The sequence below is a fragment of the Macrotis lagotis genome, chromosome 1 (genome assembly GCF_037893015.1).
Source record: "Macrotis lagotis isolate mMagLag1 chromosome 1, bilby.v1.9.chrom.fasta, whole genome shotgun sequence".
NCBI lineage: Eukaryota > Metazoa > Chordata > Mammalia > Peramelemorphia > Peramelidae > Macrotis > Macrotis lagotis.
The window spans coordinates 916,036,048-916,053,566 of NC_133658.1; the positions used below are offsets into that span (position 1 = coordinate 916,036,048).

The window sequence follows — 17,519 nt, forward strand, 5'->3', positions numbered from 1 at the left end:
GGGCGCGCGCTGATTGGCCGCCGCCGGGCCCGGGGGCGGGGCCGGGCGGGGGGCGGGGCGGAAGGTGGCGGCGCCCCGGCCCCGGCCCACTTCTCGGAGGCGCCGACCATGGCCGCGGTGGGCCTGGGCCAGGTGGGTCCCGCGGGCCGGGGGCTGGGGGCGCTTCCGGGACGCACGTCCGGCCGGCGGGGGGCGGGGGGCTCGGGAGGGGCCGGGGGGCTGCCCCCCAAAAGTCCCGCCCGCAGGGCAGCTCAGTACGGGGCGGGCCTTAGCACCCCCCCGGGGCCCAGGAGGCGCGGGGGGCTTCCCCGGCCCCCCATCGGCCCATCTTCCACCTGCCATCACCCCGGCTTGGCCCGGGGGTGGCTCCCCTCCCCCAGGCCCCGGGTTGGGCGGGGCGGGGGTCCCCCTCATCTGGACTCATCTCCCACCTGTCACTTCCCTAGTTTTGTGGGGGGGCTGCCCCCCCCGTTTCCGGGGGGTGGGGTCTTGTGTTCCCCCCCCATCCGGGCTTATCTCCCGCCCCGGTTTTGTCGGGGTGCCCGGTGCGCTGGCTGCCCCGTGGCTCGTTTTAGAGGGCGGCCCTGGCACGCGTGCCAGGACTTGGGGCGGTGCCAGTCCCTGCTCTGGAGCCTAAGCCAGCTCTGCCCGCTCCTGCTCCCAAGCCTTCCCCCCAGCCTCCCCACTGGGGGGGGCCTCCCAACCCCTGCCCTGAGGCTTTTCCAGGCTACAATTCAAGACCTCCTGCCCCCTCTGTCTCCCTCCCCTTGTGCTCCAGTCAGGAACGGCCCCCACCTGGGGCAGCCACTGGGCCTCACCTGGACCCGAACAACCACACCCAGTCCCTCTTCCCTCTCACAACCCTAACGCCCCCCATTTCCTCAGATTCTCCTGGTCCCTCCAGGCCCCCCACCCACCAGGCTCCACCCTTCCTCTAGCTCCCCTTGCCTCAGTATCCACCCCCTCCTCACCTTTACAATGGTTGCTTTTAGTTCCACGATCACCTGAGCACAGGTGTAAAGCAAACACTTTGGGAGGCGCCCCCCAGGCCTGGCTGGAGCCCAAGGACAGTCTGCACCTGGGCAGCCCGGCTCCTTGCTTCTCCTTCACCTCCCCATTGTCCTTGGCCAGGGTTGGCCTCCATCCTTGTGGGCATGAGTGGCTCCTCTGTCTCCCCAGCCTCCCATTCCTCCTTCCTCCTGCCAGCACCCCTCCCTCAGGTCCTCTACAGTCTTCCCATCCCCATTTCCCCCCAAAACTTTGCTTCAGGAATACTCACCCCCGAAATCTACCTCCCCTCATTCAACTGCTCAGTCTAGACTGGGGGTGGCTAAGTTGGGCCCTTGTCTGAATTTCTAGATAGTAGCTTCTTTCCCATAACCCATGATGCCAATCTCCTTCCTCAGCCTGGCATACTCATCCACAGTGTCTGATGCCTAGCACCCCCCATACTTCTTGCCAAGCCCTCATGTCTCTCCCTCACCCCCATGGGGCTTCCATCTCTCTCCCCCATCAGTTTCCCTCACCTCCGTGGATCCCATCTCCCTTCATGTCTCTCCCTCACCCCCTTGAGGCTCCCATCTCTCCCCATTAGGCTCTCCCTCATCTCCATGGGTCCCATCTCTCTCTCCCCATCAGTCTCTTGCCACATCTCTATGGGGACCCCCCATCTCTCCCATCAGTCTCTCTCCCTAACCTCCATAGAGCCCCCCTCTCGCCCTCTCCCCGTTTCTCCGTGACTCTCTTCACCCTGCCATCTTTCTTTGACAGGAGGACTTAGCCCTAGGAGGGGCCTAGGCACCCTCTAGACCAACCTCATCCTTTCAAACAGAGGGAGCAGCTGTGGCCTCAGTGGGAGCTGGGGGGCTTGGGCCTAGACCGGCAGCACCCTGGGTCAGTCTGCTAGCCGAAGGGCCTCCATCTGGGTCCGTGGCTCCCCACCCTCTGCCCCTGGGCATCTCGCTGCAATAAAGACAGGGCCAGTCTGGCAGTCTCCACTCCTTTTATCTGGCTCAGGGGCTCAGACGCAGTCTCCCTCCGAGGTCCCAGAGCCAGAAGCAGGGCCTGAGGCTGGCATTGGGGCCCCAGTCGGCCCCTTGGTAACTGTGCACAGAGGCCCCACTCTGGGCATCGGAGAAGGTCAGGAGCCCCGCCTCCACCTCCAGGTAGACTGCCAGGCGCTGGGGCTGCTGCCGGATGGCCAGGGTCATCTCGGGGGTCCACAGCTGGCCTCGACTCAGCTGCAGGACCCAGAGCCCCCTGTTGGGCTGGGGCCTGGGGTTGCTGTCAGAGGCCACCCCGATGGCCCAGCCCCCCGACTGGCTCACGTCCACCTCCCAGTAGTGAGAGCCCTCGTGCCAGGCTTTGTCGCCTAGGATGCAAGGGCAGAGGTCAGCCTGTTGGGCCCTGACCTGGGGCCCCAGCCTCACCGTTCTCCTGCCTTCTGACACCTCCAGGCCAGGGGCGGCCGAGTTGGTGTTGAAGCGCACGGGGGGCTCGTCTCGGTGCAGTTCGTCCAAGAGCCGCTCCCGGAAGGCCCGTGCTGCCTCTTTGAGCACGGCCTGAGCCCGGCCTGCCCTGCCCAGGATCTCCCCGGGGATCACCCTGGCCCCGAGATTTTTGCAAGCCTTGGCCTCCAGATTGCGGAGTCCCTCCTGGACGCTGCTGTCGCTGAGCAAGCGGGAGCTGGGCAGGCAGAGCCAGGTCGAGGCCTCCAGGAGCAGGTGGTCCAGGTGTTGGGCGCTGGCCGAGAGGCGGGCCCCCCGGGCCCGGCGGGCGGCCTGGGCCTGGTTCTCCACGGCGGTCAGTGAGCTCAGCAGATCCTGCTCTGCTTTGCTTAGGAAGTGGCGCAGACCCTCAAACTCATCCCCCAAACGCTGGCGTTGCAAGGCAGCCTCTTCATCTAGGTGGACCATCTGGCGTTCCTGGCGGACCCCCGCGTCCTCCAGGGCCTCCCTCTGGGCACGCAGCCTGTCCAGGATGCCACAGAGGCGGGTCCTCATGGCCTGGCCCTCCTCGGCCAGCACCACCAGATCGTGGCCCTCGTGGACTCTCTCGGGCTGGCAGGAGGGGCACAGCGTGGCCCTGTCCCAGCGGCAGAAGAGCCACTGCTCCTCCCCCGGGTGCTGGGGGCAGGGGCTCTGGAGCAGGCTCTTCTCCTGCCTCAGCTCAGCCCACTGATCGCCGACCTCCGGGCTCTCCGCCTGGCTGCTCCCCGCCACATCTTCCTCTTCTTCGGGGGTCTTCTTTAGCTTGATTTCTGGAGACCCTTCGGCTCTCTCCTCGGGGACATTCTCCGCCTCACCCTCCGGGGTGGAATCCTCAGGGGGCCACCTCGTCTCATGGGCTGGATCCTCTTGGTGGTCTTGGGGCTGCCCCTCTGTCCTGCCGCTCTGGCCCTCCTCATCATCCTCTGGGCCCTTCTGGGGCCCACCGACCTGAGCCTCCCTTCCCTCAGCTTCTGGTGGCTCTCCGGCTTCCATCTCTGGGGCCGCCTCCCCCCCATCATCTTCTCTGGGCTCCAGCTCCCCGTCCATTTCTTGGGCCATCCTGGGACTCTCCAGCTCGGGCTCACCATCCTGGGCTTCCTGGGGCTGGGCTTCCCCGGGCTCGTCTTCCGGCGCCCTCAGTGTCTCATCCATCTGACTCCCCCTGGCCTCCTCCTCCTCCTCCTCCTCCTCCTCCTCCTCCTCTGCCAGGATCAAGACCAGCTCCTCGGGCTCCCTGATGTCCAGGCTCTTGCAGGCGCTGGTCCCCAGACCCGGCTCCTCCTCCCCGCTGACATTGGGCCGCAGGCGCTTGGCGGCCATGGCTACATTGGCCAGCTGACAGTTGGGCCGCAGCTTGCGTTTGGGCGAGCGGGCCCGGCACTGTGGGCAGGGGAAGCGCCGGCCCATCTCGTCCCAGCAGCGGGTGATGCAGGCGCGGCAGAAGTTATGGCCGCAGTCGATGGTGACAGGCTCGTGCAGGTAGTCCAAGCACACCGCGCACGTCACCTCCTCCTGCAGCAGGCGTACGGGGTCTGAGGTGGCCATCGCTGGGGCGGCACTCAGGGCTGCTGCCCCTCCACCCCCCACCTAGGGCCCCTGCCCTTTCTTACTCTGCCCTCTTCTCCCTCTCCCTGCCAGCCAGTCATGGGGGAGGGGCATTGTGAGGTCACCCAACCAGGAAGGGGTTTCTAGGGAACCCAGCTGGGGACTGGAGCCCCAGAAAGAAGCCCAGGCTGGAAGGGCCGAGCGGACCTTCATCTCACTCTCCCAAAGAAAACCAGGCTGAGGACCCCCCCCTCTGTCCAGCCCCCAGGGCCCACCTGCTGACCCTGGGGGCTGATGGGAAGGACCTCTTCTGTGGTAGCATTCTCAACCTCCTCCCAGAATGAACTCCTTCAGGGTAGGGGTCCGACTGCCACCAGGCACCTGGGCCCTGGAGCCCTACCTCCTGGTTTCCCTCCATCTCCTCTTGTGGACCAGGTCCCCGCGATGGGCTCTCAGAGAATGGTTTCACAGTCGGAGTGGAGATCTGGGTGCTTGGCTCTCCATGGAGTTGGGGAGTAGGATGCCGGGAGCACCAAGACTCTGGGGAACTGCCAGACGGGAATGGGTGCTAGCCATTGTTCCCTGATGCTTGGGGGAAGGCTCTGGGGTCCCCGAAGGGACAGAGGCCACATGGGGGCTCCCCTGACCCCCCCATGCAGGACCCCCAGGCCCTCTCTTGGCCCCCACCCCATGAGGCCAGTACTTACCGCGCTAGGACCCCTGCTCTGCTATCTTCTGGAACCTCTGGCATTCTGAGCTCATCACAAGGGTCAGGGCAAAGTCCTTGGGGAGGAGTCTGGGACTGACCTCTGATCTGCGGGGAGGGTCTGGGCGGATACCAAAGGGAGGCGTGTGGGCCATGGGCCTGGCCTTCCTCCCTGACACGAGAGTCCTGGGGCCCCTCCACCCCTGTATCACGGACAGACCATTTCTAGGGAAAGTTGGGGTCTCCCTGGATTAAGCTGGAGAGTTGGGAAGACCTGGGGTTTAAATCCCCTTTTGTAAACTTGAACTGGGTAAGTCAGGGCTCCTCCCCTGGCAGAGCCTCAGTGTCCCTGCCTGTGATGCTTCCTTACCTAGCAGGTCTGCTGCCTGGAGGGGAGGGGAGGGGAGGCAAAGCGAGGGGGAGGCGGAGGCCACAAACTCAAGCCCCCAAACATGAACCCCCATCATTGTCTTATTAGATCTTGGCTAGAAAACTGCTTCCTGTGCCTTACTTCCTCTTGGCCTCTCAAAGATGCTGGGCTAGCAGCTTCAAGGTGAGGAGCCCCCTGGGAGACACTGACCACCTGGCTCCTGGAGCTGGAGACCTGGGTGCCCAGGAGAGGGTGGCTGGAGATCGGGAGACCCAAGATCCTGAGGGTGGTAGGAGGATGGACCCCCCAAGTCCTGTGGCTTATGAGACCCCCGCAGCCTAGAAACCCATAGAAGGGTCTGGGGGGTGCAGTGAGGGGGCTTAAAACCAGATCCCTGGGCCCTAGGCCACAGACTTGCAGGTGGAGCTGTGTCAGAAGCCTCAGAAGAAGCCGGACCCTGAAGAGCCCCTGATCTTTGGGAAGCGGTTCACAGACCACATGCTGACCGTGGAGTGGTGCAAGGAACAGGGCTGGGGGGTGCCCTGCATCCATCCCTTCCGCAACCTCACCCTGCACCCTGCCTGCTCAGCCCTTCACTACAGCATCCAAGTAAGACCCTGGGCCCTGCCACTTGCTGGGCATCGGTGGCCTGTGTCTGGCTCTTCCCTCCCTCCCATAATCGATCCCTGGTTGACCTTTGTTCCCCCAACATGTCTCTCTCTCTCTCTCTCTCTCTCTCTCTCTCTCTGTGTGTGTGTGTGTGTCTGTCTCTCTCTCTCTCTGTGTCTCTGTCCGCCTCTGTCTGTCTGTCTGTCTGTCTCTCTCCCCCTCTGTCTGTCTCTCTCTGTGTCTCTGTCTCTGTCTCTGTCTCTCTCTCTCTCCCTGTCTGTCTGTCTGTCTCTCTCTCCCTCTGTCTGTCTGTCTGTCTCTCTCTCCCTCTCTCTGTTTCTCTGTCTTTGTCTCTCCCCCCTCTGTCTGTGTCTCTGTTTCTCTGTGTCTCTGTCTCTGTCTCTCTCTCTCTCTCTCTCCACCTCTCTGTGGTCTGTCTCACCTTCTCTGCCCTCCCTGGCCTCTGTCCATGTAGTGGCTATCTACCACCACCCTGTGGTGACCGGCTCTCTGAAGTCAAGGTGACTCAAAACCACAAAACCTGAGTTGGTAATATTCAAATTCCTGGGGCTGGGGTGAGGAGCTGGGATTGGCCCCTGTTCTCCCAGCTGCCCCCCCTTCCCCCGCCCTAGGAAGCAGGCAATCACCTGTAAACAGGTCACATGCCATCTCTCCGGTGCCCAGGAAGTAGGTTGCTTATTTGGCTGAGCAGACATCTGCCCATACCCCACCACTGAAAGGATAAAAACTGGGGATCTCATCTCCAGCACGGATGGAGCCAAGGGTCACCTGCATCTCTATCCCTGTCCCAGCCCAGCAAATGCTGTCTAAGGTCAAGGCCCAGCTTCCCAATTAGTGGGCCTCGAAGACCTCAGGACTCTGTGGAAGATGAAGGGGCAGCTTTGTTGGGAAAATCAAAAGGGCCTTCAGGGGAAAGAGACACCTTGATGTCTATGTAGGAAGCCCGGAAGAGCCCCGAGCTCATGGACTCGGGATGAAAACCTGGTGAACGTGACTTTGCAGCCGGAGAAAACCACCCATGATAGGATGAGATAGTCAGAGGCTCTGGGAAGCCTTTGGAGCTGGAGGTCCACTCCCCAACCATCCCACACCTGGCAATAGAAGCACAATGGATTGGGATGGGGGCTGGCCCCGAGGCCGAACTAAGACAGCCTCGTGCAGAGGGGACTGACCAGCCCATCTTGACCATCTAATCAAGGAGAGTGAAACGTGGGAGGGTCAGACGGACACCTTACCGCTTGGTCAGCGGCTTGCATGAAATTCAGGAAGAAGATAGGTGGGGACCCCAGGTCTCTGATTCCATGGGGGCCATGGAGTAGAGACAACCTGGCCGAGTGTAGGAAGTGATGCTGGGAGCATCTCACACACAAGAGGGGCTCTGGAAGCTTGGGCCAGAGGGGGATGGGAGAGCAACTGGCCCCCTCCCAGTTTTTCCACGCCTTTCTCTTCTCAGAAGTGCCAACCTGGGGCGGGCATCTCAGAAGGGTCTTTGAATATTGGAATGAGAGGGAACAATGACCAGCCTTGATCACCCCAAGTTGAAGTTTCATCGACTGGCTGCCATGAGAGTTATTATGGGCCACTCAGGTGAACCCCTCGTTTTACAAGCAAGGATGGGGGCCCACTGAGGTTGCAACAGGTGGTGACTCCAGGCCCTTTGGATGCCCCTCTACCAGTCACTTCATCTGGATGAAGGGCCCCCCAGTGACAGCAGAATAGGAAGGGGGCCCCAGAGAAGGTCTTGGATCTGGAGAAGCTGCAAGCATGATGTTGAAGGGGTGGTACCTGCGAGCTTAGAAAAGGAAGCAGGCATCCAAGACGCCTCCCAGACACCCCCCCCATTCCCCCATAAGGGTTCGGCCAGCTGGATGCAGCTTCAGTGATCTTGGGTCCATCCAGGGGAGATGGTCTCACCCTCCTGCCCATCTCTGTGCCCCTCCTAGAAGGGTAGAAGCTGGAGAAGGGGGAAATCAGAGAAGACCTCAATCTTGGGGAGATTGAAGGCAGAGGGAGAGGGGTGGGCAGGGAGGAGATGCCCAGGCCCCAGCTGAGAGCTGGCCAGAGGTGACAGGAGGTGGCTGGAGTTGGGAAGCCCCAAGTTCAAGTCCAGCCTTGGACACTCACCTTGTCTGCCTCAGTTTACTCAATATTAGCAGCTCCCCTGCAGGCTCGGCAATGCTTGTTCCCTCCCCGGGGTCCCCCCCCCGCTGCTGCCAAGCTTCCCAGCCCCTTCCCTTTCCCAGACCTTCAGGGTCCTGGGCCACACCTGCCCCCCCCCACTCTGACCCAGCCCGTGTGGGGTTCTTCTGCAGCTCTTCGAAGGCATGAAGGCTTTTCAAGGCAAGGACAAGCGCGTACGCCTCTTCCGGCCCTGGCTCAACATGGACCGCATGCTGCGCTCCTCCTTGCGCCTCTGCCTCCCGGTGAGAGTGGGCCCCTTGCAACCCAAAGTGAGGGGAAGCAGGAGGGAGACAAGTCCCCTTCCCAACCTCAGAGGCAGGGTCTCCCTCAGCTCTGGGCTAGGGTCTTACATCTCTTCCAGGAATTTGACAAGCTTGAACTTTTGGAATGTATCCGCCGCCTGGTGGAGATCGATAAGGAATGGGTGCCTAGCGGGGAGAAAAAGGCCAGCCTCTACATCCGGCCCACCTTCATCGGCAATGAGGTGGCTACTGGGCCCGGGTCTCTGCAGAAGGGTCAGGGGAGGCCAAGTCCCTGGATGGGCCCAGGACTGGATGTCTGCATATCTGACAGCCTCTCCCTTCCTCAGCCGTGTCTGGGGGTCCACCCCCCGCTGAAAGCCCTGCTCTATGTCATCCTGTGTCCCGTGGGCTCTTATTTCCCTGGCGACTCCTTGAAGCCCGTCTCACTGCTAGCTGATCCCCGCTTTGTCCGGGCCTGGACTGGGGGGGTTGGCGACTGCAAGCTTGGAGGGTAAGCAGAATGACCCCACCCCCTGACCTGTGGCAACTCCAGCCCCCAAACACCCTCCTCTATGGATCTTGAGAGCAGGGTGGTCTTAGGACTGGGGGGACTTCCAAGTGCCCTCCCCCTCCAGGAGAGGGAGTGTGGGTCCCCACTTGGGCCAAGGGTGATGGAAGCTGGGGGACGTTTCCCAGAGTTGGATCCAAGAGGAAGGGTGTTGAGGGGCCCGAGGGAGCACCCTCCCTGGGCAGAGGGATGATGGGCCAGTGAATGTGGCCACTGAGGCCACCTCCCACCTGTGGCAGGAACTACGGGCCCACGGTGTTCATGCAGGAGGCCGCTAACCGTGAAGGCTGTGAGCAGGTTTTGTGGCTTTATGGCCCAGACCACCAGCTCACAGAGGTTGGGACCATGAACGTCTTCATCTTCTGGACCCACAAAGATGGTGGTGAGTGGGGGTCCCCTTCCCCATGTGCACAAAAGCTCAGCTCAGGGGTCCCCTAAGAGGAAAGGATCCCAGGACCATGTGCAAGGAGGCCCCGGGGAAGGCTCTAGAAAAGGTGGGGGTCTCATCAGCAGCAGGACAGAACAGGCGTTGCTTTGAGGGACAGACTGGCTGACGGTGACCAGGAGAACCCCAGGCTGGATGTCTGGGAGAGGCTCCACGTATCGTTATTTTATTTTATTTTTTGTTGTTACATTGAAGTTCCGACTGTCTCCCTCCTTCTCTCCCTCCCCACCTGGAGGGGAAAGCTTCCATCGTGGACAGGGGGAGGCTGCTGACCTTAGAGGCTCTTGACTTGGGCGCGGGGGGCCCTGGGCTTATGACTGAGGGGAGTCCGACTCCCTGCCTCTCCCCTCCCAGTGCTGGAGTTGGTGACCCCTCCACTGGATGGGATCATTCTCCCTGGGGTGATACGGCAGAGCCTGCTGGACCTGGCCCAGTTGTGGGTGAGCATGGGGGCTCCAGCTGGGTGGCGTGGGGCGGGGGGAACAGTGGTCTGGGGGAGCCTCCAGCACAGGATTCTATGTCTCTGGCTGTTCTGAGTCTCCGACTTTGAGTACGTCTCCCTCTAGGGGCCCGTCTGTCTCCCAGACTCCCTGGTCTGGGCTGACGGGGGGCACCCCACATCCCCTTCCCCACAGGGGGAGTTCCGCGTGTCTGAGAGGAAGGTGAGTATGCAGGAATTATTGCTGGCCCTTCGCGAGGGACGAGTGCGGGAGATCTTCGGCTCGGGCACGGCTTGCCAAGTGTGCCCTGTGCACCGCATCCTGTACCAGGGGGAGGTAAGCCCTGTCCCGGGGCCCCTCCTTCCCCCAGGGGTGGGGGGGCCTCGGCAAGGAGGAGGCGGAGACTCTGGGGCTCTTGGTAGCCACTCTTCCCCCTTCTTCATCCAGCTCCTTCACATTCCCACCATGGAGAACGGGTCTGAGCTCATCCTCAGGTTCCAGAAGGCATTGTCTGACATCCAGGTGGGTGCTGGGGCCCCAGTGGGGGGCTTCCCTTCCAGCCTGGGGCAGCCCCTCCCTCTCAGCTCCCATTCACAGAAGCCTCTCCTCTCTCCCCCAGTATGGAAGCGACTCCCACAAATGGATGCTCCCAGTGTGACCTGGAGGTCCCATGAGACCTGGTCTCTCCTCCAGCGGACCGTCCCTCCAGATCTCTTGCACTTCATACTTCCCCCTTCCCCCTTCTTCCTCAACCAAAGATACCATGTGCAATATAGAACTCCAGGTGGGCCGGACGCCTGGGTCCCTATGGCCCCCCACGCTAAGATACACTCCCAAAGCCATATGGGCCAGGATCCAGGTGTCCGGCCCCATGCCCCCAGTCTTCAGGGGACACCACACTCCGTTCCTCACTAGCTTCAGAGGGCAACAACCAGGGTCCTGGATGATGTCAGACAAGGCCCCTCTGCAGCTATGGTTAATATCTTCCCTGAATTTTCCAAATAAAAAGCCAAAGTATAAGAGGATGTCTTGACTGGACGCCGGCACCCCTTCTTCTGGACCTCACAAAGGAGTCTCAGGAGTTGCCTCTCCCTCAGGGCCCTTCAGACTCTGGCCTCCCCCTGCTCCCCACCCCAAACACACCTCTGCACCACTTGATATTCTGTCGCCACTTTATTGATGAGCTGGACAAGAAGGATAAATAAGACTTGAGGAGCCCAGCCCTCAGAATAAATAGTAGCCAGGGCCTGCCTGGGGGAGTAGGGGGTGGCTCAGGAGGAGTAGCTGGGGCTCTGGCCCTGCACGCCTCCCACCATGCTCAGTGGGTCAGCTGAGCCCACATCTGGGGGTTCGGGGCCCTGTGGCCAGAGCAACTCGGGGCTGGGCAGCTGGTCATCAGGCAGTGGCAGGAAGCGGGAGGGGCCGGCCTGCCCCAGAGAGAGCCGGGGGGACAGCCGGAGGGTGTGCCCATAAGCCTCAGATTCATACACGTTATAGCCATCCCCCAGCAGGTGTTCCCGAAAGTTGCAGGCAGAAGGGTCATAGCGGACCTGTCGGGGCAAGGAGGCAGGGGTGGGTCAACCAGAGGCAGTGCCCAGCAGGGGCAGGGTGCAGGGGGGGGGGAACAGGACTGGGTTGCAATGAGGGGTAGGGCAGGGAGAGCGAGCCCTCAAGCTCCCATCCTTGGGACCAGCAGAGACCCCTCTGGGGCCTGAACCAAGTGGTGATCCCTGTTGGGGCCATCTGGACTATAGCAGTGGCCTCTGTGGGGGTCTAGGCGGGGGCAATGACCCCCATGGGACCTAGACTGGGGCAGTGAGCCCTAGTGCCCCCCTCCAGTCAAGCAAAGCCAGCTATGACCTTGGAAGTCCCTGTCCAGTCCTCTTCTCTAGTTCACTCTGACCCTAGGATCTCCAACAGTTGCCCATTATATTCTCTGCCTCCACCCCATCCTCTGGCTCCAACTCTCTGGAATGCCTTCACCCATCTCTGCCTCTTGGAATCCTTCATGTCCATCAAAACCCAGCTCAGGGCTCCCCATCACCCCAGGGATCATAGTTTCTTCTGGGAATACCCTAGAAAGTCAACTCCTTAAATAAGTGGGGTCTCATTTTTGTCTTTACACCCCAATGTGCAGAGATGATGGAGGGTAGGCTCTGCCCCCTGGGGAGGTCCTCACCGCGCCATACAGCTCCCCAGTGGGCCTCATACACAGAAACCGCGAGCTCTGGACTGCAAAGATCCGAATGACCCCTGGCTTCACTGCCTTCAGCTCCAGAAGACCTGGGGAGAAGAGGCAGAATCATCTCCTGGCTCCCAGGCAGACAAGCCCAGCAAATGGCCACTCCCGGGGCCGCTCTTGGGGCCCCATGCACACTCACTGTTGGGACTCCTCTTGGCTGCCGCCCGAACGGCTCCATCAGGCCCCATCTCCACGTGCGCCTCGGTGTCCTGGGCATCATCTGTGTACAGGTGTCTGAGGCGGACCTGGCCCCCCAACAGGAGCATGGGGCTGGAATCGGGGATGGGGTAGCCCCAGCACCTATAGGCCAGGAACAAGGACAAGAGAGGAACAAGGAAGCCAGGGGCTCTCTTTCTGGGACCCATGGTCAAGTGGCAAGAGGCTGGAGAAAGGAAAGCTTCACGGCAGGTAGTCTCGGGCCCCCAGGACTTGGGGTACTTGCCTGCCAGTGTGTTTCGTGGGCCTCAGGAGGGATAGATTAGGTGGGAGGCTGGGAAGCAGGGGCGACAAGGACTAATTCCCTCAGGTCTCCAGAGTCAAGATTGGACCTGGTTCTTCCTCTTCCTCTCTCTGAATTTCCTGTGGCTGCTCTGGACGCTTCCCCAGGGGCTTATACCTGTCTCTAGGCCCCTCCACCCACCTCTGATCACCTGTTATCTTCATGAAACATGACCCACTTGGCTGGCATTAGCTCTTCCACCGTGGCGAGAGCTCCACCTCATAAGGATGATGCAACCGGAGCTGGGGCGGGGGTAGCAGAAGCGATTCAGGTGCTTAGTGACCAGAGAGGATTGGGGGGTACAGACACCAGAGTACCTTGGAGACGGAAAGTCTTAGAAATGAGGCCTCAGATGTCTGAGATCCTGGAGGACCTCAGAAAGTCAGAGTCCCAGAGAAGGTGGGGCCTGGTCTTCTAAACAAACTAGAGACATAAGGAATCTGAAGAGATGGGGTCCAGACACCATGAGAAGTTTGAGGGGGCCTAAGAAAGCAAGGGCAAGATGTCTGAATCTGAGTTTGATATCCAAAGGTCCTTGAAAAGATGGAGACGTGGATATTGGGGAGCCAAGAAGAGGGGAGTCTGGATGCATTGATCTCTAAGAAGGAGGGGCCAGTTATGGGCATCTTCATTTGTGTCCATGAAAATGTAGGGGTCCACATACCTGATCCTTGGGAAGGTAGAGGTCTGGATGCCTGGGTTCCTGGGAAGGTGAGAATCAGATATCTGGGCCTGGGGGTCCAGAGAGCTGAGCCTAGATTCCTTGGTTTCCTCTAGGGAGACTATTGACCAGGAGCAGGAGGGAGGAGGTACCCTAGTGGAGACTACTTTGGGGGGGAAGGGCAGGGTACTGGGGATGCACCCCTGATCCAAGATGCAGAGCTTCAAGGTCCCTGTGTGCCATGGCCAGACCAAGGTGGCACCAGATGAGTCACAGGAAGCCTTCCTGGCCTCCTAATGCAATAGCCATATTCCTTTCTTTTTTTAAAAAATTTATTGATATTTTATTTTTCCAATTACATGCTATGGTAGTAGTCCAACATTCATCCATTGCAAATTTCTAAGTTTGACATTTTTCTACCACTCTCCTTTCCCTCTTCCCTCTCCTTGGCAGCAGTCTGGTAAAAGTTGTAGATGTGTGTTTAATATATTCACATATTAGTCATTTTGTGTGAGTATTTAGGACTAAGGGGAAAGGAAAAAAAAACAAGAAAAAACAGAAGTTTTTACAAAGGGACCATAGTACCCTATACTGAGATAACATTGAAATGGGTACAGGATTTAGACATAAAAGAAAATATTATAAGCCAAGTCGAACAAGAATAATGTCTGCCTGTCCGATCTATGGAAAGGGGAGCAGTTTATGACCAAAGAAGAGATGGAGAACATTATAAAAAACAAGCTAGATCATTTTGATTACATTAAATTCAAAATATTTTGCACTAGCAAAATCACTGCAACCAAGATAAAAAGGAATAATATTGGGAAACAACTTTCATAACTGGTGTTTCAGACAAAAGGACTCATTTCCAAAATATATAGAGAACTGAATCAAATTTATATAAAAAACAAGCCATTCTTCAATTGATAAATCATCAAAAGATATGGAAAGTCAATTCTCAAGCAAAGAAATCCAAGCTATCTATAGTCATATGAAAAATGGCTCTAAATCATTACTGATTAGGGAAATGCAAATTAAAGCATCTCTGAGGTACCACCTCACACCTCTCAGACTGGCCAATATGTCCAGAAAGGACAATGATCAATGTTGGAAGGAATGTGGGAAATCTGGGACACTGATATATTGTTAGTGGAGCTGTGAAGTCATCTATCGTTTCTGGAGAGCAGTTTGGGATTATGCCCAAAGGGCAATAAAACTGTGCAGACACTTTGATCCAGCAAAACTACTACTGGGTTAGTATTCTGAAGAAATCATGAAAAAGGGTAAAAATCCCACATGTACAAATATTCATAGCAGCCTTGTTTGTAGTGGCAAAGAATTGGAAATCAAGGGGATGTCCATCCCTTGGCTGAACAAGTTATAGTATATGAATGTGATGGAACAGTATTGTTTTCTAAGAAATCATGAGGGAGGGGACTTCAGAAAGACCTGGAACGACTTATATGGGACGCTAGGTGGCGCTGTGGATAGAGCATTGGCCACATTTCTTTTAGTAGGGATTTTTCCTGAGAGCAAAATCTCCAGCTTGACCCTTGACTCTGGAGTTTGGGGTAGGGGTTGGGAACAAGAGGAGACAGATGAGGTAATCTGGAACTCCCCTGGAGTCAGGAGAACTTGAGTTCAAATGCAACCTTCAGACACCTAAAAATTACCTAATGGTGTGACCTTGGGCAATTCATTTAACCCCATTGCCTTGCCAAAACAAACAAAAAAGATTTTAAAAAAAGACTTATATGAACTGATGCTGAGGGAAATGGGCAGAACTAGAAAAACATTCTACACATAACAACAGAAAGTGATGGTCAACCATGATGGACTTGTTCATTTCTGCAGTACAATAATCAAAGACAATTTTAAAAGTCTTGATGGAAAATACTATCCATTATCCAGAGAAGGAACTGTGGAGTTTAACTGAAGACCAACGCTTATTATCTTCAATTTTTAAAAGTTGTCTTATGTATTATGGCATTTTTTTCCCTCTCTAATTTTTTTCTTCTGTTGGATTTGATTCACCTCTCACAATATGATCCACATGGATCTATTGTTTAGCACGGATATATACACATAGAGACTATATTAGATTGCTTTCAGTGTGAGAAGGAATGGAAGGAGAAAAACATAAAACTTAAAAACTTGCAAAAAAAATGGTTGGTAAAAATTACCATTGCACATAGTTGCAAAAACAAATATATATTTTAAAGTGAACATAGGGGCAGCTAGGTGGTGCAATGGGTAGAGCACTAGCCCTCGAGTCAGGAGGACCTGAGACACTTAATTACCTAGCTGTGTGACCTTTGGCAAGTCACTTGACCCCATTGCTTTGCAAAAAATGAAAGTGAACATAGTATTTACATTCCAGTTCTGTGGTTGTTTTTTCTTCTGGATGTGGATGGTGTTGACCATGACAGGTCCTCCAGGGTTGTCCTAGGTCTCTGAATTGAGAAGAGCTGCTTCTATCTAGGTTGATCAATGTTGTTAACGTGTACATGGTTCTCTTGGTTCTACTGCCTTCACTCAGCATCAGATACTGTAACTCATTCCTTGTTTCTTTTCTTTTTTTTTTAGGTTTTTGCAAGGCAAATGGGGTTAAGTGACTTGCCCAAGGCCACACAGCTAGGTAATTATTAAGTGTCTGAGACCAGATTTGAACCCAGGTACTCCTGACTCCACTATGCCACCTAGCTGCCCCTCATTCCTTGTTTCTCTAGAGTCTGACCATTTACGTTTCTTATAGAACAATAGTACTCCATCACATTCATATACCACAGCTTGTTCAGCCATTTTCCAAATGATGGAAATCCCTCCCAATTTCCAATTCTTTGGCACCGCAAAAAGAATGGAAAAACCACATTTCTTTCAGTAGGGATTTTTCCTGAGAGCAAAATCTTCAGTTTGACCCTTGACTCTGGAGTTTGGGGCAGGGGCCAGGGTAGGCGTTGGGAACAAGAGGAGACAGATGAGGTCATCTGGAACTTCCTAAGCTTGGGATGGCCTGGAAAGGATAATAAAGTCAGGTCTCCTTCAACCCAGACATCCCTTTGAGGGTTTGATGGAGAGAGCAGGCTACAAACTCAGACGCCAGAATGACCCTGGGACCTTTAGAAATGGGAGGGGATGGATAGCTAGGTGGTGTAGTGGATAGAGTACCAGCCCTGGAGTCTGGAGGATTTGAGTTCAAATCTAGCCTCAGTCACTTAATAATTATCTAGCTGTGTGACCTTGGGCAAGTTACTCAACCCCATTGCCTTAAATAAGGTGTTTTTTTTTAAATGAGAGGGGAAAGGGGAAGGATCTAGTTACTTGGATTGTTAGGAGATGACCAATGGGACATGGATCCCTAAGTCCCCGTGCAATGGTCTGGAATCTGGCTCCCCAAGGTGTAAATCCCAGTCAGGTTTCAGGTCTTAGATGAGTGGGTCCCTAATGCTATCTGAAGGAAAGGATTCCTGAGGCAGTGAAGGACGAGATGCCAGATGCCAGGATCTGAGGGATTGAATTTAGAGTTGATGACAAATAGGACCTGAACAAATCTAAGTCCAGAAGACCTGAACCTGGGTCCCAGGAGGGCCTGGAATCTTGAAGGTAGGAACCAAAAACCACAAACTCCCAGAGGAGTAGCCTCTCAATGCTTTGTGGTCCTATACCCCCTTCAGAAAACTAGCTGAGCACAGACTTCCAACAAGTACACATTTACTTCTTGACAGATGACCTATGGCTGTTAATTTAATATTTTAATCATTATATTCTTCAGCAACCATCTACAAAAGCAATTTTTAATTTTTTTTCCATTTTTAATATATATTTTTAGGTTTTTGCAAGGCAAATGGGGTTAAGTGGCTTGCCCAAGGCCACACAGCTAGGTAATTATTAAGTGTCTGAGACCAGATTTGAACCCAGATACTCCTGACTCCAGGGCCGGTGCTTTATCCACTATGCCACCTAGCTGCCCCTTATATTTTTAATATTTTTTCCCCAACTCCATGCAACAGTAGTTTTTACCAATCTTCCTCCAAGGTTTTGAGTTTCACATTCTTCTCCCTCCCCTCCCCTCCCAAGCAATCTGATATAGGTCCTATACTTAAATGCTAAACATAGATCTGTATTGATCATGTTGCGAAAGAAGAATCAAATCCAAAAGGGAAGAAAAAACGTTACAGAGAAAAAAATGACAATACATAAGACAACTTTTAAAAATTGGATAAACTTTCATCTTCATTTAGACTCCACAGTTCCTTCCCTGGATGTGGATGGCATTTTCCATCACAAGTCCCTTAAAATTGTCTTTGGTTATTTTACCACAGAAAGGAACAAGTCCATCACGGCTGATCATCACCCCATGCTGTTAGTGTGTAGAATGGTTCAGTTCTGCTCATCTCCCTCAGCATCAGTTCATCTAAATTTTTCCAGGCTATTCTGAAATCCCATCCCTCATGATTTCTTTAGAATAGTGAGGAATCTAATGCATTGTTTGTTTTTTTCT

The 17,519-nt window shown here is 55.8% G+C and overlaps 3 protein-coding genes across 6 annotated transcripts; 1 reads left to right on the top strand and 2 right to left on the bottom strand.

Moving 5' to 3' along the window:
• Positions 1–26: 26 nt before the first annotated feature.
• BCAT2 (branched chain amino acid transaminase 2) lies at positions 27–10,636 on the top strand. 4 transcript variants are annotated; one of them, XM_074219796.1, is made up of 11 exons: positions 27–132; positions 5,219–5,293; positions 5,516–5,719; positions 8,053–8,163; positions 8,283–8,405; positions 8,511–8,674; positions 8,971–9,113; positions 9,531–9,616; positions 9,812–9,952; positions 10,064–10,138; positions 10,236–10,636. In XM_074219796.1, the coding sequence occupies exons 1-11, from the start codon at positions 109–111 to the stop codon at positions 10,272–10,274; spliced, it is 1,185 nt and encodes a 394-aa protein (XP_074075897.1). In that variant the 5' UTR covers positions 27–108; the 3' UTR covers positions 10,275–10,636. The 4 variants fall into 4 exon arrangements, with proteins under 4 accessions (XP_074075897.1, XP_074075898.1, XP_074075900.1 ...); XM_074219797.1 differs by lacking the exon at positions 27–132 and adding an exon at positions 3,267–4,389; XM_074219799.1 differs by lacking the exon at positions 27–132 and adding an exon at positions 4,993–5,050.
• On the bottom strand, positions 1,986–4,832 carry LOC141509913 (E3 ubiquitin-protein ligase TRIM11-like). The gene is given in 5 exon segments (XM_074219795.1): positions 1,986–2,723; positions 2,726–2,791; positions 2,793–4,001; positions 4,435–4,582; positions 4,742–4,832. Coding segments are annotated over 5 exon segments (2,178 nt in total). The 5' UTR covers positions 4,786–4,832; the 3' UTR covers positions 1,986–2,012.
• Positions 10,637–10,784: 148 nt separating the features above from the next.
• Positions 10,785–13,727, bottom strand: FGF21 (fibroblast growth factor 21). Its single transcript, XM_074219801.1, has 3 exons — positions 11,998–13,727; positions 11,796–11,899; positions 10,785–11,166 (listed from the first exon to the last, which is right to left on the bottom strand). The coding sequence occupies exons 1-3, from the start codon at positions 12,221–12,223 to the stop codon at positions 10,888–10,890; spliced, it is 609 nt and encodes a 202-aa protein (XP_074075902.1). The 5' UTR covers positions 12,224–13,727; the 3' UTR covers positions 10,785–10,887.
• Between the last annotated feature and the right edge of the window lie 3,792 nt (positions 13,728–17,519).